The following is a 25,115-nucleotide window of genomic DNA, read 5'->3' on the forward strand; positions in this document are numbered from 1 at the left end:
ACAAACTTCATTTTCAGCCACTTTTTTATTAAAAATGGGTTCTACAATACTATTCACACATTTAAAAATTATTTTGCTACAGTTTTTTCAGTTTTCAATTTTAATAAAATAAGTTCTATCCAAACGGACTCACATGTGTGTTTTCGCCAAAACAAAAGGCATGAACGTGGACTAGAGCAAAATTTTCTTTTCTTTACTTTTCTTTTTTTAGATTTATTTACTTTTCTTTTATGTGGGAAGAAAAATTGAACCAAAGAATAGAATAAAAATATAATCTATTAAAAATACAACTGCGGCTGAACCAAAAAAAAATACAAGAATAAAAACGTAAATGTAAAAACGTGGTATCCAACCGGGCAATGTTTGCAAAAGAAAAGGACTAGTAAAGTTTCGTACATTGTGCTGCAAAACCTCGCACATCTATTGCAAAACAATTTTATAGGAGCATATTACATTGTTATTCAGCTCCTTCAAGTTTTTCAAGTAACAATTTTAACGTAGATAAACAATATATTTCGGCAAATGCAAAACAATATTAGAAAGGCATAGGGAAAGCTCGCAGTGGCTGAGCCATGTCTAACGTAATGCCAAACTTTTCCTCCATGTTCATGTTCTGTGGTGTGACCCCATCTTCAAGCTTCCAATCAAAAGAGTGGACAAGGGAGCCCAGCATCAAGTGCACCATTCGTATCGCCAATGGCAATCCAGGGCAAATTCGCCGCCCACTACCAAATGGAATCAGCTCAAAACTCCGACCTCTAAAGTCAATTTCAGACCCCAAGAACCTCTCTGGCACGAACGAGTCTGGGTTGTCCCATATGCTTGGGTCCCTGCCAATGGCCCATGCATTGACCAGAACTTGTGCACCCTTTGGGACTGTGAACCCACTAATTTCGACATTTGCTTCGGCTTTATGTGGGAGTAACAAGGGACCTGTTGGGTGCAACCGGAAAGTTTCTTTGACTATAGCTTGTAAATAAGGTAACTTAGGAATGTCTGATTCTTCAATTGGTTTGCCTTTACCAATGGTTTGCTCGAGCTCTTCCCGAGCTTTTGATAGAGCCTAAGAGAGAAAAAATTATAAACTATAATCACTAAAAAAACGAAATCAAGGACCAGAGAATAGTGATAGCATCATAGCTATTACTGACCAGTAATAAATGTAAAATTTGAGACTTGTCAATCTCCCCGCTGTTTTCTTCACTGATGTTGAGAAGATTATCTAACATATCATCGCTTGCTATAGAACTAGGAGATTTTCGAAACTGCAACCTTTGGTTGACTATGCCGTCAAAGAGGTCTAACATCTTGCCAAAGTAAATCGTCATGCGCTGCCATATGCCTTGGATATCAACCTTTTTGAGGATGGCGAAATAATCCCCCAAGTTTTGTTTTCCAGCCTCTTCCATGATATTCCAAACAATTTCCTTGTACACTCTAGCCGTATCTGAATTCGGGTCTGCTAAATCCATTGATAAAATGGTATTGGATAACAAATTAAGCGTAGTTTTAAAAGCTGCTCTGCCAATATCGACTGTGTCACCCGCTAGGCTACTTTTATGGACCTCAGAAAGGAGCTCTTGCACTTTCTTGCGCCGGAAATGTTGGTTGGAATCAAGAATCTTAATGGCAAATAGTTCAGAGTTGCATATTTTTCTGAGGACTCTCCATTGGGTAGAAACAGGCAGCCAAGGCAGGCCAAAGTTTTGGTGGTTGTGGGCTCTGATGCAATCTGGTATGGTACGGTTTGATAAGAATTGGTCATGGGTTTGGAGAACTTCTTTGGCCATGGTTGCTGAAGATACGACTACTGAGGTTATCTGGCCTAGTTTTAGGCTCATTAAGGGGCCATGGGTCTTGGCAAGCTTGGCAAGAGACCGGTGAGGTTTGTCACCAAGTTCCAAGAGGTTTCCAATGATGGGAATAGGTTTGGGCCCTGGAGGAAGCTTTTGAGGAATCGCTTTGCTTCTTTTTACGATGGAATGGAGAGCTTGTATTGTGGTCCAGGTGACGAGAAGAAACAGTATACCACTCAAGAAATCCATTCTCTCTCTTTCACACTCTTGGGTCTCTAAACAAACAAGAAAAAACTTTAATAAAAGCTCCTCACTCCCCCTTTTTTAGGAACTCAAGGAATTGGGACTTCGAGAAATGTTTCACTCTTGGGAGTAATCCACTCCCTCCTCCATAAGGAAAATTATTTATTAGTTTGTTAATAATGAGGTACCACTTACATTTAGTTTTATTCAATTTATAAGCAGTTTCTAATAAAATTTAAATAAATTTAACATTCACCTAAACTTAGGTTGCGTTAACATTCAATGTAAATCGAATTCCGAGTGTAAAATGAATGTAGGGGAAAATGAATTCCCGTAAGGAAAATAAAATCCGGGTGTTTGGTTGTGCAATGGAAAATAGTCCGGAAAATGATTTTCGGTGTTTGGTAACATTCTAAAAATGCTATTTTCCTACCAATTTTTCACATTTTCTCAGCATCCAAACAAATTTTATTACAGAAAATTTCAATATATACACTTAAAGAAACAAAAATTTGCTCAAAACAATTCATTAAACTAAAAAATTTGGTCAAACTGAGAGAGGGAGGAAGAGACAGTGATCGAAAATTGAGGGAAAGAGAGAGATCGGTCATGGGTCATGGGCAACGAGATCGAGATGACGAGATCGGTCATGGGCGATGAGATTGAGACGACGAGATCGATGGCGCCGATGAGCTTTGGGTCGAGAATGAGAACGAGAATGATCTCGGCGATCGAGAACGAGAGCTTTCGGTGCGATCTCGGTGGTGGTGCGATCGAGAACGAGAACGAGAACGATCTCGCCGATGAGCTTTCGGTGTGATCTTGGTGGTGGTGCGATCGAGAACGAGAACGATCTTGGCAATGAGCTTTCGGTGCGATCTCGGCGGAGCGAATTCGACGGCGCGATCTCGCCAGCGCATCTGGGGTTAGCTCACTCTATCTACTCTCTCTCTCTCTCTCTCTCTCTCTCTCTCTTTGCGCGTCTGATTCTGGAAATGGTTTGAAGTGAAAATTTTCACTTCAAACCATTTCCGGGTCAAACCCATTATTTTTACGGTCAACAGAAATGCATTTCCGAAAATTCTATTTTTCATGCGCAACCAAACACTCACTTTTATGGAAAAGCATTTCCGAAAGTGGTTTGAAGCCAAAACAAACACAGCCTTAATGACTAATGTAAATCTTGAATCTTAATGAAAATGGTGTTTGTGTATATAAGCCACAAGGCTCACCCTCCCAAGGTAGAAGCTGAACTATGTGAAATGTTGACTTGTCATTAGGCATTGAAGAATGATTTTCAGACCCAGATCGTTTAACAAACCGAAAAATGGAGAGGTTCAAAATTTTTAAGGTGGGACTGAGGTTCTATCGAAGTCGAACTGTAATAATATTGTAATTAATTTAATAGCAATAAAATACAAATAAAGGTATTAAAATGGCAAATTTTAACAAAATTTTATTAAAAATGTGTCTTAAAATATTAAACAACTTTCAAATGAATTTCACAATTTTTAAAAGGTTACTAAAAAATAATAAAGCATAAAAAAGTTTTAAAAAATTTGTGTTTAGTAATCTTTCAAATAAAAAAAATATCTAAAATAAAATCATTTTCAACATAAATTAATGAATTTTATATTTACATGTAAATAACATATATTGAACCACTAATAAAATTATTAAATAATATTAGATTGAGAGGGGGTAATATAATAAAATTGAAAAACTATAATCTAAACTAAAAATAAATAAAATACTGAATCATAGAATGGCACATCAATTGAGCATAGTCTATTGGTTATTGTGTTGATATGATCTTATCTTATTGCTAATCCTAGGTTATATTACCTACCTCCGCCTATTTGAATTTTTTATATTTAAAATAGTATAACATTGGGGGATGTAAAAACCGCCCAGTTGTTATTTTAGCAACCAGGGCAAATCACACTACATCCAGGTATATAAACCTATTTATTTTTCCATCCAATTTACAACTTATATTTAAAATAGTATAACATTGGCGGGTGTAAAAACCCCCTCAGTTGCTATTTTACCAACTAGAGCCTTCAAATCACACTACATCTGGGTATGTAAACCTATTTATTTTTCCATCCTAGCTACAGTAAGTTGCTATTTTACCAACTAGAGCCTTCAAATCACACTAGGTCCGGTTATGTAAATCCTATTTATTTTTCCATCCTAGCCTATTTGAAAATTTTTTATATTTGAAATAGTATAACATTGGAGGGTGTAACCCCCCCCCCCCCCCCCAATTGCTATTTTACCAACTAGTGCTTTCAAATCACACTACATCCGGTAATGTAAATCCTATTTATTTTTCCATCCTAGCCTATTTGAAATTTTTTATATTTAAAATAGTATAACATTGGAGAGTGTAAAAATCCCCCAGTTGCTATTTTACCAACTAGAGTTTTCAAATCACATTACATTCGGGTATGTAAACCTATTTATTTTTCCATCCTAGCCACAGTTTATATTTAAAATAGTATAATATTGGGGGGAGGGGGGTGTAAAAACCCCGCAATTCCTATTTTACCAACTAGAGCCTTCAAATCACACTACATCCCGATATGTAAACCTATTTATTTTTCCTTCCTAGCTACAACAATATTGGGGGGTTTTTACAGCCCCCAATGTTATACTATTTTAAATATAAAAAACGGGTATTTATTTCTTTATTTTTTCGATAAAGCAACTGGAAAAAATTTCATTACCCAATAGAAAAGAGAGTACAACAAAGCAAAGGAAACAGCTCAACACAGTATAGATTAAACACAATCTTCCTAAACAACATGAACCACCATAGGAGGACAAACTCCCTTCCAGACATGGGACTCTTCCTTTTGCCTTGCATACTACACAAGCTTATGAGCTACCTTGTTGTAATCTCTTTTCACATGCTTGATTTTCCAGCTACTAAACAAAGAAAGCAAACTAAGAATTCCTTGATACACATGACCAAGACAGCCATTTGTTTCAGCTGCTATGACACTATTCACAACAGTTAAAGCATTAGATCCCAAAATGTTTTAAGATAGCTTCATCTCTTTAGCAAGAAGTAGGCCGCACTCCATAGCCAGCGCTTCAACTTCTTCCACTGAGTATTGTCCTTGAAAGTATTTACAACAAGCAACATGGACAACACCTGTAGCATCTCTTATAACAACTCCCACACTTGAGTTTCTCCCATTTTCAGATGTAGGACCATCGACATTGATCTTAAAAACGAGGTACTGTCCATTTCTCCTTTGTCCAAGCCAACTATTGAGAGCAAGCTATAGAGGCACTCTTACATTCAAGAATATATTTTCTAGCAAAACTCCAAATCTGATTAGGAAACTGACATGAGGACTTGTGCACAATTTTATTCCTGTTATACCAAATCGCCCACGCTACACCAAGGAACAACTCCAAATCATGAGTCGTACCAGCTTCAAAAATTTTCATTGCAATATCTATAATATCCATATTTACATTCAGCGAATCAACAGGACTATTCACCAAATGTTTTCACACTCTCTTTGCCACTTCACACTTAACAAGGACATGGAGAGTTGATTCAGGCTCCTTCCCACAAGCCAGACACTGTTCACATAAATTAACTCCCCTTTTTTTCAAGTTCACAAAGGAAGGAAAAGCATTCATACACATTTTCCAAGCAAAGATACGTACCTTAGGAGGAATGTTCAAATGCCATAGCTTCTTCCAAAAAGGACTCCAAGGATCACCCGAAGAACTTGGATGAGGGCAACTTATCAAAGGTTGGTTAATCATATGTTTCTGTTAGGTTCTAAGACTTTTAGGTTTAAATGTATTAGAACTCTAATTTGTAATGTTGGCAAACCATGATCAAAACGTTTTTAGTCTTGTTTAGACTACTCAAAGTATGTGTCTTATATGTAAAGTTGAAATCGAGTTGCTGCAGAATTTATTGTGCAATTCTGCCTGGCTCAATCGATCGAGAATTATACTCGACCGATCGAAACTCGTGCAGATTATTTTTCTACAGAATTTTCCAACTCAGCCCAAGCCCATTAAGAATTAGGGTTTCTGATCTACTTCTCCTACTATATAAAGGAAACCCTAAGCACATTTTTAAAGGCTTTTTAGAGAAAGAAGAGTGTGCCTCTTTTGTAGATCTAGAGTTTTGTACCCAAAAGCTCTCTAAGGTTGCTCTTTATGCTGTGTGTGTGAATCTCTTATGAGATCTAAAGGTGTTTGTCTTCACATATACTTAGGGTTATCAAGAATCAAAATTATGTCAAGAACTTGATGATTATTCAGTTGCTGCATTAAGAGCTTAAAGATATACAAGCGGGAGTGCTTGTGCTTGCTGAGAATCCAAGAAAGAAGTAGTCCATGGATTCGGAGCTGTCACGTGGTCGTGGTAGTAAGTTTCCTACTCGAGGTTGCAATAGGATATTAGTAGTCTAAGTCGCTATTGTGTAAACTTCAATTCTTTCATAGTGGATTTAATTTTACCTTGAGGATAGCTAGGTTAAATCCTCCCCAGGTTTTTTACCGATTTTGTTTTCCTAGGTCATCGTATCATTGTGTTATTTATATTTCTGCTGCTTTGCATGATATGATATATTTGTGTTAACCTAGATCTGCATAATTTACCTAAGTTGATAACTTGGCCAAATAACTAGGTTAATCTGGTTGTTTTAAGGGGTCTAAAAACGCACAATTTCAACCACAAATTCGACGGAATGTGGAAGTTTATGTAGATAATATGTTGGTAAAGAGCTTAGACGAGGAAAAGCATCTAGACGACCTTCAAGAGACCTTCGATACGCTTAAATGATATAACATGAAGCTGAATTCGGGCAAATGTCCTTTTGGATTTTTGTTAGGAAAATTTCTTGGGTTCATGGTTTCACATAGGGAAATTGAAGCAAATCCTGATAAAATCCAAGCTATACTGAATATGGAGCCACCAAGTAATATCAAAGAAGCCTAGCCTCTCACTGGACGAGTTGCCGCACTTAACATATTCGTTTCCAAAGCTACTAATAAGTGTTTACCATTTTTGCAGGTTCTGAAGAAGGCATTTAAATGGATGGACGAGTGTCAAAAGGCCTTCCAAGTCCTCAAGGCCTACCTCATAACCGCTCCTCTACTAAGCCTGTCTATACCAAGTGAAGAATTATATTTGTATTTGGCAGTGTCTCCATATGTAGTGAGCTTAGTATTAATTAAAGAAGAAGGGAAGATATAGAAGCTGGTTTATTATACGAGCCAAGCGCTGAGAGGGGCGGAAGGACGATATCCCATAATGGAAAAGCTAGCCTTTGCTTTGGTCATAGCTTCTAGGAAGTTACAACATTATTTTCAGGCTCATGTCATTAATGTCTTGATAGATTATCCACTCAAAAAGGTGATGAACAAGTTGGAAGATGCAGGACAACTAATCCAATGGGCCATAGAACTTAGCGAGTTTAATGTCAAGTACCAACCAAGAAGCGCTATAAAGGCTCAAATATTGGCAGATTTCATTGCAAAGTTCACTCCCAACCAAGGTGGATTAGACAAGATTGATGGAGCTCAGAAGTGGGTCGTCTATGTGGATGGTTCATCCACATTACACGCAGGAGGAATTGGAGTTGCACTAAACTCCCCTTAAGGGGACAAGTTGAAATATGTAGCTCATCTACAATATCAGATAACCAATAATGAAGCTAAATATAAAGCTCTCCTTAAAGGGTTGGAATTGGCTAAGTCCTTAAGGGCAGAGTCAGTAGTTGTCCAAGGAGATTCTTAGTTGATCATAAATCAAGTGAATGGAATATGTGAAGCTAACGAAGACCGGATGAAGAAGTATCTTAGTAAGGTGAAGCGGCTTGTCAAAAAATTTAAGGAAGCCAGTTTTGTTCAAGTCCCAAGGGAGGAAAATATGGAAGTAGATGTTTTGGTGAAAGAAGCTTCAGCAGAGGGGGCTATGGACGAGTATGACAAGGTCTAGTACATGCCAAGCATAGACCTTCCAAAGGTACAGAAAATTGAAGGTGAAGAAAATTGGATGACTCCAATAGTAGTTTACCTCAAAGATGGAAGGCTTCCGGAGGACAAGGATGAGGCTAGAAAGTTAAGGATCAAAACTGCTAAGTATGTCCTCATAGATGAGGTATTATATGAAAGAGGCTTTTCTCAACCCTACTTAAGGTGCTTAGCTCCAGACGAGTCAAACTATGTGTTAAAAGAGGTTCATGAAGGAGCTTGTGGAAACCATTCAAGAGCAAAAGCTCTAGTCCATAAAGTCGTCCGTGTAGGGCATTACTGGCTGACTATTCATGCAGATGCTAAGGCTTATGTGAAGGTGTGTGACCAATGTTAGCGCTTTAGCAACATCCCTAGACAGCCGTCAGAGTATTTCACCCTAATGATGGCCCCATGGCCGTTTGCGCAATGGGGACTGGATATCTTGGGTCCGTTCCCACTTAGAACCAAGCAGATGAAGTTTTTAGTAGTAGGGATCGATTGCTTTACTAAATGGGTGGAAGCCAAACCCTTAGCCAAGATCACGTCAAGAACTTCGTTTGGAAGAGCATTGTATGCAGGTTCGGGGTACCTAGGATACTAGTGTCTGACAATGGATGGCATTTTGACAACACACCTTTCAGAGACTTTTGCAAGCACTTTGGAATCAAGAATCATTATTCCTTACCCTCCCACCCGCAAGCAAATGGACAAGTAAAAGTTGCAAACTGATCCTTTTTTTTTTTAAATCATCAAGACTCGACTTGAGGGGGCAAAGGGTATATGGCCAGAAGAGTTACCAGGTGTTTTATGGGTTTACAAGACGACTATGAGGACCCCCACAGGGGAAACTCCTTTCAAACTAGCCTATGGGAGTGAAGCAGTGATACCTGTAGAAATGCATATGGCAAAACACAGGGTGATGAAGTATCAGGACAAGGATAACGAAGAGCAACTTCGTCTCAACCTTGATCTGATAGACGAGGTAAGGATGGACGTAGAGCAAAGGACAGGAAGGTATAAAAACCTCATGGCCAGAAAATATGATGCAATGGTGAAACCCAAGTGTTTCAACCTTGGAGACCTCGTCCTAAAAATAGGCTCTTTCGCAACCAGAAACCCGGCCTATGGGAAACTGGGACCTAATTGGGAAGGACCTTATAGGGTTATTAATTGCAAGAGACAAGGATCTTATTACTTAGAAGCCTTGGACAGGAGAAAGCTGGAGCACCCATGGAATGTTGAGCATTTAAGAAGATATTACCAGTAGGATATCAGCCTGGACAAGCACCACTTTAGACGGGATCATCCTAGACGTTGTGTCTATCCTAGATGAATCGAAGTTATGTATTGCTTTTCATTACTTGTGTTGGTTATTAGTATTATATGTTGTGTTTTAATTCCCTAAAGGTGCATGTTTCTAAACTATGCACTATCTATGGACTATGGATGAAGTCATGGACTTGGTTTGTTTGTTCGTATGTATTTTTGATTCCCTAAAGGCACCAGCTTCTAAGCATGTGCCAAAACTTGTGGACGATGTTTGTAAGTGGTGTTTGGGTTTCCAGTGTATAAGGTTATCTGAATTTCCAATTCTCATTAAACTAATTCACAAGAAGGCTAAAAGCCCTAGACGAGTAAAATCTCGGACGCAGGGATGTAGCGTCTACATGCTTTCCTTAAAATAAGGATAAAGTAGAGAAATAAGCTCAAGGTGTGTTCGTCTAACCAATGGACGAGGAACAACCTAAAGCATATCTGTCCAACCAATGGACGAGACAATACATGCACGTAAGAATGTTAAAAAATCCATGGATAAATATAACCAGCCAAAACAATCCAAATCTTTGGGTGAGTAAAAGCTGGAAACGTCTTGCCTAAAGACAATTGTACAGCCTATGGACGAAAAATTAGACCCACTGTCAAATCTCTAGACGAGTAAAGTAGGTAAAGGCAACGCCATTCGTAAGACGAGTTACACTTGTGAAATTTACAGAATGGTAAAAACATTGAACATGAGGAAATTTTTAACATGGATGAGCTAAATGCCTTCATGAGTGGACGGACCACACTTAAAAACCAGTATAATATGGATGATATAAATAAAGAAAATTCGTCCATATAATAACATGTTCAATAGTAAATAAAAGTGATGGAAATAAACATTCATTCATAAAAGTTTAGAAAAGGGTAGACGACCATCGTCCAAAAACCCTTATAAAGTAAAGCCTAAAAAGCAATTGTTTGGAAGCTCGTCCTAAAGATTATAGACGAGTAAAGTGTACTTAGATAAATTTAAATGGTCCAAAACAACATATCTCATACTTAAGAAGAAGAAGAAGAAGAAGAAGAGAGGAGAAAAGAAACTAAAATGATAGAATTTCAATTTTTTTACTGTGGGGGGTTATCTCCAGTTTTAGGCTTGTCCTGGGCAGGCTGGGTGGTAGCATCGTCCTCAATGTTAACATCTTCAAAACTCATTTGGAGGAGAGAGCTTACAGCACCAAGGTGAAGTTTGATGGAGCTAAAGTCAACCTTAGGGAAGCGTTCTACACCGTCCATACGAAAATCTTCAAAGCCAGCAGCGTAGTTCGTGTCTAGAAGGTCAGTGAATTAGCTGGAAGCTCTGAACTCCTCAACATCGTCCTTTTTGGCATTCTTAAGAAGGGTGCTTAGCTCGTCATTCCTTTTCTGAAAATGGTCAAGACGGGTATCCTTTTCGACGATGTCAACCTTAAGCTTCTCGACGAGGTTTTTCAGTTCCTTGACCTCATCTTTAGCCTTGGTTGCCACTTCAGCCCAACCCTTGAAGTCGTCTTTAACCTTTTAAATCCTCGTCTCAAGCTTGATCCTCTCCTAGTCCATCTCTGTGGCCTGCCTAGACGTTGCAATGAACTTTGACATTGCCTACATAAGTGGTTAAAAATTCTGTTAAACGAGAAAAAATGTAAGATGACAAGGCGAGGTAAAAGTGAAATTACATACCTTGAAAAGCTCATGAACAGCGGAATGTTCAAACTCTTTCAAGGACATGTCATAGCACGCAGCCACGTCCTCTTTAGTCACAGCCTTCTGAAACCTTTCCCAAGCCAAGTCCTCATTTTCAACAAGGTTCATGGGAACTCTTTGAGGAGGCTGAGATGAGGCAGGAGCAGTAGTTATAGACGAAGTAATTCCAACAAGTTCAGACAAGTCCACATCATGAATTTGGATGGACGACTGTTGAGAGGTAGGAGGGACAGTAAGACCTGGCTTGACGACCCCAGGTTTGGACGACCTATGCTTCACCTTCTTTTCCTTTTGGTGACTTGGAAGATTTTCCAAGTCAACTGTCTTAGATAAATTCTTTCTTTTATCCCCAACAGAAGGACGAGGCTGAGACTCCGTCTCTGGTAAGGGTTACTCATTCACTATCACCCCTTTTCCTTTACTTTCTTTCATGGTTGCCATCCCTGAAAAGAAAAATGTTAGAATTGATTAAAAGATAATATTCAAACAAATTTCCTTAAAAAAAAAAAAAAAAAAAAAAAATTAAGTCTAAGAACAGTAAGTTCGTGGGCTATAGCTTTAGGAGAGGGTTTAGGACCAAGTCCTCAAGTTCAAGACGATTAAAGGTGACTAATGAATGGAAACTCCTGTCAATGTATAGACGAGCTCTCTGGACGCATTCAAGATGGAATTTGTTTAAGTACAGTCGTCTAACAGCTATAAAAATAAAATTAAAAAAAAAAGAAAAAGAAAAAAGAGGAGAGGGTGCGAATGGATCTCTGCCAACCTCAACAAGGTGTCCAGCCCAAAAATCAGAGACGAAGAAAACTCCACCTTCCAATTTCTATCAAAAGTTAAAAGGGACTTTATCAATTTACAGTCTTTGCCCTTGGCTGTGAACTGGTAAAAACCAAGGGATTGACTAATCTTTGAGGACTTATAGCAGTAGAGGAACTCGTCCACAGTGAGAGGACGATCCCCTTCAAACACTTCCCTCCACAAAACTTGCATAGAGACAACCAACCTCTATGCATTAGGATTAAATTGACATACTCCTAAACCTAACCTAGTAAGTGACTCCCTCGCGAAGGCATTGAGGGTAACCTAAGTCCCCCTAGAAGGTAAGCTTCATAAACACCTATTCCATGACGAGGGTCACAACACTATTCCCGTTGGACGGCTAACCTAGGGTTAAGGTCGTAACTCCTAAGGGAAGCAAGTCTTTTTTCATCCGTCTTGGAATGGACGCCTACAACACAACTGTATACGGTCTCTACCTTGTCTAAATTAGTGGACAAAGGAACACTAGTCGAGGTGCCAGCTTGTAACCCGGAAGCTACCCTTGTCCTAAGCTGTTCCTAAAAAACCTCTAAAGGAATCCCAAGAACACCATAAGTGTATTGCTCATCCGTGGTATTCCCTCCACTACTACTGTTGCTACTCCTACTGCTATCATCACTACTAAAACCACTATCACTAGTACTGTCATGGTACTCATCTATCTCCTTTTGCTAGATGAGGACATTTTGAAGAAACTAGTGAAGGAAAACCTAAAGACGAGGATAAAGAGAATACCTAGATCTAGACGAAGGAGGCCTAAAGACGCAAGAAGACTCCTAGACGAAGATGTTGGATGACAAATGTCAAAGGATAAAATTTAGGAAATGTGAAAGGGTAGGAAAGGAATTCTACTATTTATAGGAAGCGAGATTTGGCATCTAGGATAGTGCAACCAACTAGAACATGCCACGTGCCCTTTTCCTAGAAAAATTAAATTGACGCGACAAGTCAACCAACGAGATTATGACATGTGGCACAATTTGGAACAATCAAAATTCGACCAAGGCAATGATGACATCTGGCACAACATTTTAACATTAAAATAATGGCACGTGTCAAAAGTCAACAGTAAATTCAACAGTGCTCTAGACGACCCTTGGACAAGGGGGCAACTGATAGGGAACTAAAAATCAAACCATCTCTAGTTCATCCATAAGAGTTGTCCAGAGCCAAAGGTCAGCCCAAAATAAGAAGGTCGTCCATGGACATAAGGGTCGTCTATCAAGAAAGCACTTGGACGACCCCCTAACACTTAGGAAATTTCCAGAAATGGATTAATCTACAAAAGCTTGTAATTTGAATCACGTGCTACTATCTTAAAACATGAACCAAATCTTTGTTCATCGCTACTAAGTACTTAACTTCCAATGGTAGTTATAAAAGATAAGATCGAACATTCTAACTTCTATTGCAGTTGTGGAACTTAAGTCCAAACCTTCTAACTTCTACAAATATTGGGGAAGTTACTGGACAAGTAACCACTCCAAAGCTCACTATATAAGGACCCGTCCACATTAAATGAAGGTAAGTTTTCACTACTCCTAAAAAGTTGGAATTCTTAAGTCCTAGAGAAAAAACTAACTTGAGCATCAGAGGGTTCTTGGCCGGTTCTTCCTGGTCTCCTCTGATCTTGTGTCTTTTTCTTTTCAGGCCTCCAAGCAATCACTAGCCCATTGAAGCCCGGAGCATTCAGCCTACTGATTTTCTGTGCATCATCAAGTACCATCATAAATTTATAGTAGTATTATAGCAACGTTCTAAAAATTATAATATATTTTAATCCCAAAATATCAGCCTCTTTTTCATCTCTTCACAGTCTCATCCCCTCTTTCTGTCCTCTCTCTCCATAGCTCATCTCACCAAGCCTCTCTCTTTCTCTCCCCTGCCTCTGCCGAGCACTCTTTCCCTCCCCATGCCACTCAACCCATCGCTCTAGCCACTATCCGTCTACCCATTTAATTCTTCACTATATCACTCTTTCTTCAAATAGAAGATTCAAGGATTTTTGGGTTTGGGTTAAGATTTTCTTGGCAAAATCTATAACCAAAGCTCCGTCGGTGTTGGGGGTTTTGTGTCCTCTCAGTGATGCAACTAGCTTTAACTGTTTGGTTCAGGTGGATTAATTTTCTCAACTTCATCACTATGGGCTTTGGTTCTGGTGTTTTGGTGTCTCTAGTTGTGGCGGAAGAGGTGGATACTGGTGGTTTGAATTTCTATGGGTTTTGATGTGCATTTTTCTTTGATTTTTTTTTTTTGTTTTTTTGCTGTGGAGGTGGTGGATTTTTCTTTGATTTTTTGCGTTGTTACTGTGCTAGTTTTGTAGGTGTGTTGTAAAATGGTATGGTATGGTTTGGTATAATAGATAAAAGTTAGGATGTTAGGTGTGTTGTAAAATGGTATGGTATAATAGATAAAGTAGTTTTTGAGATGGTAAAATGAGATTTTTTGAAGAAACCAAGTACTAATGCTCTGAGCAAGCTTCCGTTGAAAGTTGGTGGGGACGACAACAACAACACCCACTGGTCACTACCCAATGTCTAGAAGTTTCGAGGTGAGATAGAGATTGTTAGGTTTTGAGTTTGTAGTGTTGGCAAACTATGACAAAAAGTAAGTATTATTGAATTAAAATGGTGAAGTTTCAAGTCCAAGACAAAAAACTTAAGTTCAGGATGAAAAAAAGTGAGTTAAAATCTGGTTCTCTCGATTGTTGGTCGATTCCTTTTAATTTCTTTTCGATTGTTGTTTGATTCCTCTCGATCGATCAGAAGTTGCATATCAGCAAACGTTAAAAACTCATAACTTGTCCGTTTGAAACCCAAATCGCAATCCATTTTTTTTATCAATATTTAAAGGATATTATAAGCCAACCCTAGATGGGGGTTTTTAGAGAGAAAAGAGTGCATCTTGTGCCTCCAATTGTAGATCTAGGGTTTTTGTACCCAAAGCTCTCTAAATTCTTCTTCCGAAAATATTCCTTGAAGAATCTCAAGATCCGGTGTTGTAGAAGTTGTTGCTATAAGATCAACAAGTGAAGGCGATCTAAAACCTTTGAGTGGGATCTCAAAGTCACAAGCATGGATGCTTGTGTGCTACAAATCCAAGAAGAGAAGGAATTTGTGAATTCGGAGCTTGCACGTGGTTATGTCAATAAGTTACTATTTGAGGTAGCAATAGATTTAGGGTTAAATCTTTTGTAAAAACTTCAATTCTCATATGGTGGATTTGCTTTACCTTGAGGATAGTTAGGTCAAATCATTCCCAGGCTTTTACCTTGAAACGATTAGTTTCATCGGTTTTCTTAGGTTATCATATCGTGGTGTTATTTACTTTTTTGCTTTTATGCATGATATGATATATGCTTGTTTAACCTAGATTTGAATAATAAAACTAATAATCAACTTGGTTAATTAATTAGGCTAAACAATATGGTTTAAGGGGTTTAAACGAATAAACAAGTGGTATCAGAGCGGGTTCACTCTGATTGGATTAACATCCTGAGTGAGATCCTTGATCTCTTCTGTCATGGATAATTTAAGTGTCTTTCTACTCATATTTGTGATAATTTGAATAAAGAAGATGCTAATGTTTCTATTGATCTTATTGATGCCTGTGAAACTCTTTGTAGGGAATTAACTAAATCTATGAATATTGCTAAGAAGATCAAGGAAGAGTTAAAACTGGCTAATCTTGAAAAAGAGGAATTGATTGTGAGATTGGATGAATCTAATAAAAAGAATAAATTTTTTAAAAATCAATTTTCCTCTCAAGATGAAAAGTTTGGAACAAAAGTTAGCTGAGTTTGAAGCTAAACTTGAAAATTTGTCTAATACCAAACTTGCTGTTGATAACAAATTTGTTTATGTTTCTGTTCCTGTTAAGCCTAAAGAAAAAATTATATTCCTCCTTTCAAGAGGAATCTTAAAGAAACGACTTATGTTACTAGGTTAGACAAAGGTAAAAGTTCTGATGTAGACGCTGAAGTTTCTAAACTTATGTCTAAATCTATTGTTAGAGTGCAAAATAATTCTGTTTTTGTGCCTACCTGTTACCTTTGTGGTGTTGTTGGTTATATTAGATCAAATTGTTCTTTGTTGTGGCAAAAACCAAAATTTGAGACTAGATCTGCTATTAGGAATACTGACTGGTGACATTCGTCCTAGCTATAATAAATTGAAATTCAAGCATTCTGTGTTTCAGTCTAGGATATATGATAATATTTCTCATGCCATAAGTCCCGATAAATTGATTCAAATGCTTTTGAAAAATTTAAGTTTGTTGGCTTATGAAAGGAAATTGTAGGATTTCAGTCTCTCTCAGAAGAAGTGTGTAATCCCTCAAATACACTCTGGTTCTTATGGTTTTTCACCTGCAAAGCCAAAGATGCATGCTATATGGGTGAGAAAAGATTCGCTAAGGTGATTGTTGTTTACTTGTCCCTGATTTAATTCTTTGAATTATTTGTGAACATGTTTACTTTCTTTTTCTTTTTCTTTTTTTGCTATTTTGTTTTTAGGTTATTTTTTTTATAAAAGGAAAAATCCAAAAACATTGAAAATTTTCAAAAAGACAAAAATATTTTCTTTTGTGCCTTGTTTTATTTTTCTTGAGAATTATATGAATAATGATATCTTTCTCTTGATTTAGAACATGCTTGATATTGTGGAAAAATATAGAAAGTATGTGTTGCAAAATTGAGTGTATAAGCTATTTTTGATTTTGTATGAGTATGTACTAGATTGTACATGTACTCATGGGTGAATTAAGAAATTAATATTTCTTGTATGTGTACCTTCTATAGCTTAGTTGAGCACTGGTCATTCATTGTTTTTGCATTTTTTTTTTTAGTCATTTAGCATAATGTGTGCTTTTTTATTTTTGGTCATTAAAATTTTGAAAATTAAAAAAGATTTGTATTTTTGTATCACACATCTCTAATGTGTAATTAAGGTTGACTTATGAAATTTTTACATTTCATGATTGTGTACCTCGTTTAGCTTTGATGAATTTTATTTTTCTGCACTTTGCTAATTTTTGCTATGTAGTGCTTATATTGTGTGAGTTGTTTATGGTTTTTAAACACATGCTCTTGATTTTGAAGTCACATTCTTTTGTTTATAAGGACTACAAATTCTTAGGAGAAAGGCATAAGTAACCATCTCACTACTATTACTCACCAATCATGAACACATGTGTGCAATTTATAAAAGCCGTGCTTGGTAAGGTGTAGCACTTGCACAGCAAGATATATGAGGTGTTGCTGTATAATAAATAAAAGAAGCAAAAAGCAAAATGAAAAATAAAGAAAAATATGCTTCAAAAGAAAAAGGAAAAAGAAAAAAAAATCTGCTTAGTTGCAAGCGTGTTTTCTAGGAGATGCAGCAGTTATATGATGTAACTCTTTAGATGATAGTCACTTTCAAACTAATGTGATGGATGATGTAGAAATCATGTTTAATTTCTATCTACATATCACCTTTTATGTATCTCATACACATACTAGTTGCACACACTACACACAAATCTTTGCTAAACTCTGTACATATGATTGTGTGTTGACTAATCTAGCCATCTTTAATTGCATATAAATTGATGTGTAAATGCAAATTTTTTTTTTGTTTGGAATTTGAAGAAAAATGTGTTTAGAAGTTGAAATCTTGTGGTTTTAACTTCTTGATTGGTTTTGATATTTGCATTTAAGAGGCATTATGTTTTTAAAAACTTCTCTGGATCATGTTCATCTGCATTGAGTCATAAAAACTGCTTTCAAGCTATTTTTCTGAATAAAATTTCTAGATTTTAAAGTTTTAAAATTTTTAACTGTTTTGACCAATTGAATATCTCCCTCGACTAATCGAAAATGTGAGGTTTTGTGTTCAAAACTCTCTACCTCTCTCGATCAATACTTGATCGATCAAAATTGGAAATTTTTCAATTTTTAACCGATCAGCCTTTTCATGCATTGCACATATCAATTAGGACATGCATTGCATTTTTTTCTCTATCCATCTTGCATTTTTGAGTTCTATACATGCTAGAACATGTTATTTTTTCTTAAATTGTGAACGGTTAAAATTGAAATTTTTTTGAGATATGGTGGATAATATATGTGCAAATATTTTCTTTACTTGATTTGAGTTCAAAAACCATCAATTTATGGGTCACATAGTGTCAAGATTGCATATTTTGAAAGAGAGAATATTTGTATCCATGTGTATCCTCAGATTATTTTTCTAAGTTTGGTCCGTATCTTTTTAGTTTTTCCCCACCTCTTAAATGTTCCCCTAAAAAATTTTTTAACTTGTTTTGTTTTTCCTATTTTTATAGGCAGAGAAAGTTTTTTGAAAACCTACGTTGTTCATAGGGGGATTTGTTTCCTTAGTTCTCTATTTTCTCTTATCCTTTTGTTGTGTATGTTTACTATCTACCTTTTAATTGGGTTCTCTTTGTCAATACGTGATAAAAAGGGGAAGAAATAGATAAAATTTGAAATTTTGAAAAGTTTAAGGGTTCTCTTTTCATTTAGGAGGAGATGAAATTGTTTTTGAAAGGGGGAGAAAATAAAAATTTTTGATATATCTAACTTAAGGGGAGAGTTAGTTTGCTTTTGATGTTATAATTGTGTTTCATATTTTTTATTTGTCTTAATTTCCACACATGCGGTGATGTCCTCTTTTGAGTCTTTCAAGAAAGACAAGTACATTCTAATCAAGACCTTCTACCTCTTCTTGCAACTTCTAGGTTAGGAGTCTTTGATTGGGATTTGTTATGTATTCAGACATTTTATTGTATATGGGCATTATGTTGTATGAATGTTTTGTCACAGATTGCCAAAGAGGAAGATAGTTAGGTTTTGAGTTTGTAGTGTTGGCAAACCATGACAAAAAGTAAGTAATATTGAGTTAGAATGATGTACTTTCAAGTCTAAGACAAAAAACTCAAGTTCCAGATGAAAAAAAGTGAGTCGCAATTTGGTTCTATCGATTGATATCCGATTTGTCTCAATTCCTCTTGATTACTGTCTGATTCCTCTCGATTGATCGGAAGTCGCATATCAACAAAAAATCAGCAAATGTAAAAAGCCTATAACTTGTCCATTTGAAACCCAAGTCGCAATCCATTTTTTCCAGTATTTAAAGGACATTATAAGCTAACCCTAGATGGGGTTTTTAGAGGCTTTTAGAGAGAAAAGAGTGCATCTTGTGCCTCCAATTTTAGATCTAGGGTTTTTGTACCCAAGGTTCTCTAAAGTCTTCTACCGGCAATATTTCTTAAAAAATCTCAAGATCTGGTGTTGTAGAATCTCAAGATCTAGGGTTGTTCAGTTTCCTCCCTTAGAGTTAGTTCACATCACCGCCCCCATAGAAGCCACCTTTCTTAGACAGCGACAATCATAGATGAAGAGTGTTAAGCCAAGCAGATCACGAGGAGAAGCTTCTATTACAGCTCTTGCCTCTGGTGCTATGCCTGTTGCTGAGGAGACTTTTGTGGATCCAACTGCAACTGTGAATCCTTCTGGTGGTGCTGATGATGCAAACCCTACTATTGGCCCTCCTCTCTCACTCCATGGCATGATGGAGTCTTTCATGACTACACGGGCCGCTCATGGACAGCTTCTTAATGAGTTGTTGACAAAGGTTACTTCGTTGAAAGCAGATTTTATGGAGTATAGGAGTGCTTTTCCACCTCCTTCACCCTCTGATGACTGATTTTGTCTTTGACAATTCATAACAAAAAAGGGGGTAGGTTTTTGTACTTAGGAGGAGTAGAGTTTGATGTATTTCCATGTTTTTTTCTTTATTTTCTGTAGTTTTGATGTTTATATCTCCTTGTTTATATCTATTTAGTGTTTATGTACTTGATTCACAAATATTGTTATGTGCTTATTGGTTATGATATCTATTGATGATGATATTGATGTGATGAATGTTTTGTGAATTAAAATTCAGATTTTACTTAAATTATGGTACTGTATCTTCCACACATGCATTTATGGTTTGTTTTCAGTGTTTTGGGAATTTATAGGTTAATTCTTTCAAAAATTGTTGTCTATACTAGCAACTAATAGTTAGTAGTTGTGTAAGAATTGTATTAGGGCAATAACTTGTATTTGGGCTAGTATTTAATTTAAGCATTACATGTTGTATGTGTGTTTTATCACGGATTACCAAAGGGGAAGATTGCTAGGTTCTAAAGATTTAAGTTTAAATGTTTAGAATCATATTTTTGTTGTGTTGGCAAACCGAGAACAAAACATTTTTAGTCTAAGTGTTAGGCAATGCTTAAATGAATAGATTTCAAGTTTCAAGTCCAGCTGACTACAGAAAAGGAAGTAAGGTTCTGCCTTCCTCGACCGATTGAAAATCCCAAGTCTACTTTTTCTGCAGATTTTTGAATAGGCCCAAGCCTGCGAAAAGGTTTAGGGTTTCATTTAAACTTCTCTACATATAAAATGGAAACCCTAGCCATGTTTTGAGAACTTTTGGAAGACTTGTGTGTTACTCTTTGTGAGATCTGAGAGGTTCTGTATGTTCTAACTACACAAGAATCTACCGGAGCATGATCTACAATCAAGTGTTGGTAGAATATAGTTGCTGCATCAAGATCATTACTAATGGTGATCTGAAACCTTTGAGTGAGATCTCAAAGTCACAAGCAAGACGGCTTGTGTTGGTGTAAATTCGAGAAGAGAATGAGTCTGTGGTCGTGTCAATAAGTTACTACATGAGGTAACAATAGATTTAGGGTTAAATCTGATTGTAAAAATTTTAATTCTCTTATAGTGGATTTACTTTACCTTGAGAATAGCTAGGTCAAATTCTCCCCAGGTTTTTACCTTGAAACAGTTTGTTTCATCGGTTTCCCTAGGTTATCATATCATGATGTTATTTATTTTCTGCTACTTTGCATGATATGATTTATTTGTGTTTAACCTAGACCTAAATAATTAATCTAAGTAATCATTTGGTTAATATAATAGGTTAAACAATCTGGTTTAAGGGAGTTAAACGAACAAACAGAAAACTCTTCCAAACATCAAAATAACATAAACTCAACAACTATAATTGAAAACCCAAATCAAAATTAACCAAAGCAATACTAAGATAGACCCATTAACCAAAATCGAAACCTTTATTAGAAATAGCCAAAAGAAAACTCTACCAAACCTCAGAATAACACAAACCTAGCAACTAGAATTGAAAATCCAAATCAAAATAAACCAAAGTAATAATAACGCAGACTCAATAAAAAGAATTGATATCCATATTATAATCAATAAAGAAAAACTCTACCAAACCTCAAAATAACATAAACCTAGCAACTAGAATTGAAAACCAATAATGAGATTCAGCCAATACATACCAACGGATTTTCTTAGTGCCAACCAACCAATTTACGAAAACAGAGCGAGATAGAGAATTCAGAGAGATGGATTCATCTATTTCATCTAATTTGAGCAAGAGATAAGGAAAGAAAGAGAGGAACAGAGAGCGTCATAGACAAATCTAGGAGCTGGTGAGTTTTGGGGTTTTCTCGCAAGAAGTCTTAGTCTGAAACAGGGGGTAAACAAAAGAAGGAAAAGAAATAAATGGAGAAGAAAACGGTAGTTTCATTGTTAAGTAAGTAAATGGGTGTTTTAATTTTAAAAGGGGTACCTAAGGTATTGTACCTAAGGTATTGCATCTAAGTTTTGCCCAAAAATTAATAAATGGAAGGATCTAAGGGGTGTTTTATGTAAAGAAAAGTTAAGTTGGACTCGAGTCTTGACATGAATTCACAAACTTCAGGAAACACCTTCAAGACTCATCTAAGAGCATTAGCATTAGTTTTTCTTAAATTTTCTGTCTATTTTACCTCAAGAATCCACTTTTTCTATTTTATACAACCACTTCTCAAAAACACTCACATCAATTTATCCATTATACACCTTATCTTATTTAAATAATCAGTTTTTTTTTATTACTATTTTAATTTAGTATCCGTTTGGATCCGCGTTTGCGGATCCACATCTACGTTTTTTTCCTTTTTTTTTTTCCAGCAGCATATTTTGACTTTTCAGCAATGAACAGTGCACAGACGCACTGTTTACGGGTCTCACAAATTTTACTTTTCAGCAATTTTTTCATTAAAAATAGGTCCCACGATACTATTCACACATTTAAAAATTATTTTGCTACAGTATTTTCAGTTTTCAATTTTTAGTTTCAGGAAAATAAGTTATATCCAAACGGAACCTTACTATATACCTCTCTCTCCTCTCACATCTAAAAAATAGAAACACATTTTGTGCACTAATTTTGTGCTTATCCCATACGTTTACAACAGACTTTTTCTTTTTTCTTTTTTCTCCTTTGTCCCTTGAGGTTCTTCCTGCCACTGTGTTTGGCTAATTTTTTTGGTTGCTTTCTCGATGATTTTTTTTTTTTCTATTTTTCTTTTGCTTTCACTAATATAATTATATCGTTTTTCAGTATAATAATAATAAATAAATAAATAAACAGAGAGTAGAAACATGGTAAACACTAAACACACATATCCTCACAGATCTCTAATCTCTCTCACCTCTCTCATCCAAACCCGTAATCTCTTTCTTCTCTCTCAGCTGTCACCCCTATTTCTTCTTCTTCTTTGCTCAGATCACCTCTCCCACTCTACCTCGCAGTCAGACCGGCTCTCCCTCTGTTCAAACCCCAAGCAGCCATAAGCATCCATCTCCACAAGCAGTGTCAAGCACGGAAACTCATTCCAGTCGACCCACAAACACCCACCTCCTTCACAAGCACTGAGACATGTTTCAGTTGACCTCCAATCACCGACTCACAACCACAATTTCACAACAATACTCTCTATCTCTATTGGTGTGTCTGTCTGTGGGTCTGTTTGATTTTCCGTTGATTTTGAGATAGGATTATTATGTATTGTAATGTTGTGGTGGTGGGGGTTAGCTGGTGCTGGGCTGTGGCAGTGGGTGGACGTATTGATCAGGTGTAGAGAGAGAGAGAGAGAGAGAGAGATGGAGAAGAAGAGATGTAGGAGAAGAGAGAGCGGAGAGGCGGTGAGAGAAAAAAACTAATAAAATATTAAAATGCAAAGCCATATTATCCGTTTATATATACACAGTTACTCTAACCTCTCTTTCTCTTTCTTTTTTTTTTCTTTTTTTTTTTTTTTTTTTGCTTGCATATAGCAATGTAAAACTCACCACTTTTTGTATTTTAGAATGACCGGTGTGATTTCTCTAATTGCAGCACAATATGAAAATACAAAAGCCTATCGCATTTGTTATTCAGTTCTTAAAGCAGCGAGTTCATCAAAAAAAGTTCTTAACGCAGCAAGTTATTTTACATAGCTAAGCAAAAAGCAAAATGACATTAGCAAGTGATAGGAATAGCTCGTAATGGTTGAGCCATATCTAATGTAAGGCCAAAATTATCCTCCAGATTCATGTCCTCTGGTGTAATCCCATCTTCAAGCTTCCAATCAAATGAGTGGATGAGTGAGCCCAACATCAAATGCACCATTCGTATAGCCAATGACAAGCCAGGACATATTCGCCGCCCACCACCAAATGGAATCAACTCAAAATTGTGGCCTCTAACATCAATTTCTGACCCCAAGAACCTCTCTGGCATGAATGAGTTAGGGTTGTCCCATATGCTTGAGTCCCTGCCTATAGCCCATGCATTGACCAGAACTTGTGCACCCTTTGGGACTGTGAAGCCCTTAACTTTAACATCTGCTTCGGCTTTACGAGGAAGCAGTAAGGGAACTGCTGGGTGCAATCGGAAGGTTTCTTTGATTATAGCTTGTAGATAAGGTAACTTAGGAATGTCTGATTCTTCAACGGTATTGCCTCTGCCAATGGTTTGCCTGAGCTCCTCTCTGGCCTTTGATAGAATCTCCGGGTTGTGTAAAAGCTCGGCCATTGCCCATTGCAGTGAGGATGATGTTGTATCCGTGCCGGCAGAAAATAGATCCTTTTAGAATTTGCCACGTGATTGAAACAAGTTATATATAAACAATAAGTCAATGCTATTAACTTACTATGAAAAACATTTATGTTAAACAGAAAAGAGACAAAATATACAGACCAGTAAGAAATGATTAATCTGATTTTTATCAATCTCCACCCTGTTGTCCTCACTGATGTTGAGAAGAGTATCTAACACATCTTTATTTGACGTAAAACCAGGTACTTTTCTTAACTTCAACCGCTGGCTAATTATGTTGTCATAGACGTCTATCATCTTCCCAAAGTGAATTGTCATACGCCGCCTTATGCCTTGTATGTCAAACTTTCTTAGAATGGGAAAATAATCCCCCAAGTTTGGCTTTCCGGCCTCCTCCATGATGCTCGACACGATTTGCTTGTACACTCTAGCTGTATCTGAATTTGGATTTGCTAAATCCATTGAAAAAATGGTGTTTGATAACAGATTCAGTGAAGTTTTAAAGGCTGCTATGCCAATATCAACTGCATCACCGGCAAGGCTGCTTTTATGGATATCAGTAAGGAGCTCTTGCACTTTCTTGCGACGGAGATTTTGGTTGGCATCAAGAATCTTACTGGCAAATAACTCAGAGTTGCATATTTTCCTAAGGTTTCTCCACCGAGTGGAAACAGGCATCCAAGGGAAGCCAAACTCTTGGTGTTTGTGGGCATGGATACAATTTGGGATGGTACGGTTTGAGAACACTTGGTCATGGGTTTGGAGAGCTTCTCTGGCCATGGCTGCTGAAGATATGACCACTGTGGTTATTTGGCCTAGCTTTAGGCTCATTAAGGGACCATGAGTGTTGGCAAGCTTGGCCAGCTTCTTGTGAGGTTTGTCACCAAGTTCAAATACATTTCCGATGATGGGAAATGGTTTTGGTCCTGGGGGAAGCTTACTGGGTATTGCTGTGCTTCTTCTTGGGATGGAATGAAGCGCTTGAATTATGGTCCAGCTGAGGCATAGACAGATTACACAGACCCAAAAGTCCATCTCTGTTTGTGTATCTCCTAGAAGACCACAAAACAAGTGAACTTGTAAGCACCTCTCTCACTAGGGCTTTAAATAAACCAATCCGATCATGAACAACTCGAGATCGGTTTGATAAAAAGCTTATTCATATTTGTTTGTTTATAAATAAACCAAGTTTGAGCCTTAGTTTTAGGACCGTTTCATAAACAAGCCAAGTCCAAGCAAAAAATTTTGTTCACAAACAAGTTTGTGAGCCATTAGGCTTGATACACAACAATTCAAATATAGA

At 37.0% G+C, this 25,115-nt stretch overlaps 3 protein-coding genes across 3 annotated transcripts; 1 reads left to right on the forward strand and 2 right to left on the reverse strand.

Annotated features, from left to right (window-relative positions):
* Window positions 1-535: 535 nt before the first annotated feature.
* Window positions 536-2,045, reverse strand: LOC142611810 (geraniol 8-hydroxylase-like). Its single transcript, XM_075783956.1, has 2 exons — window positions 1,099-2,045; window positions 536-1,064 (listed from the first exon to the last, which is right to left on the reverse strand). Exons 1-2 carry the CDS (start codon window positions 2,043-2,045, stop codon window positions 536-538), a joined length of 1,476 nt encoding a protein of 491 aa, XP_075640071.1.
* Window positions 2,046-8,025: 5,980 nt separating this feature from the next.
* Window positions 8,026-9,306, forward strand: LOC142612077 (uncharacterized). The gene is made up of 2 exons (XM_075784207.1): window positions 8,026-8,376; window positions 8,860-9,306. The coding sequence occupies exons 1-2, from the start codon at window positions 8,026-8,028 to the stop codon at window positions 9,304-9,306; spliced, it is 798 nt and encodes a 265-aa protein (XP_075640322.1).
* A 13,811-nt stretch (window positions 9,307-23,117) lies between these two features.
* LOC142613052 (geraniol 8-hydroxylase-like) lies at window positions 23,118-24,903 on the reverse strand. Its single transcript, XM_075785235.1, has 2 exons — window positions 23,954-24,903; window positions 23,118-23,839 (listed from the first exon to the last, which is right to left on the reverse strand). The coding sequence occupies exons 1-2, from the start codon at window positions 24,845-24,847 to the stop codon at window positions 23,234-23,236; spliced, it is 1,500 nt and encodes a 499-aa protein (XP_075641350.1). The 5' UTR covers window positions 24,848-24,903; the 3' UTR covers window positions 23,118-23,233.
* Window positions 24,904-25,115: the final 212 nt, after the last annotated feature.

The sequence above is a fragment of the Castanea sativa genome, chromosome 10, assembly GCF_040712315.1.
Source record: "Castanea sativa cultivar Marrone di Chiusa Pesio chromosome 10, ASM4071231v1".
Taxonomy (NCBI): Eukaryota; Viridiplantae; Streptophyta; class Magnoliopsida; order Fagales; family Fagaceae; genus Castanea; species Castanea sativa.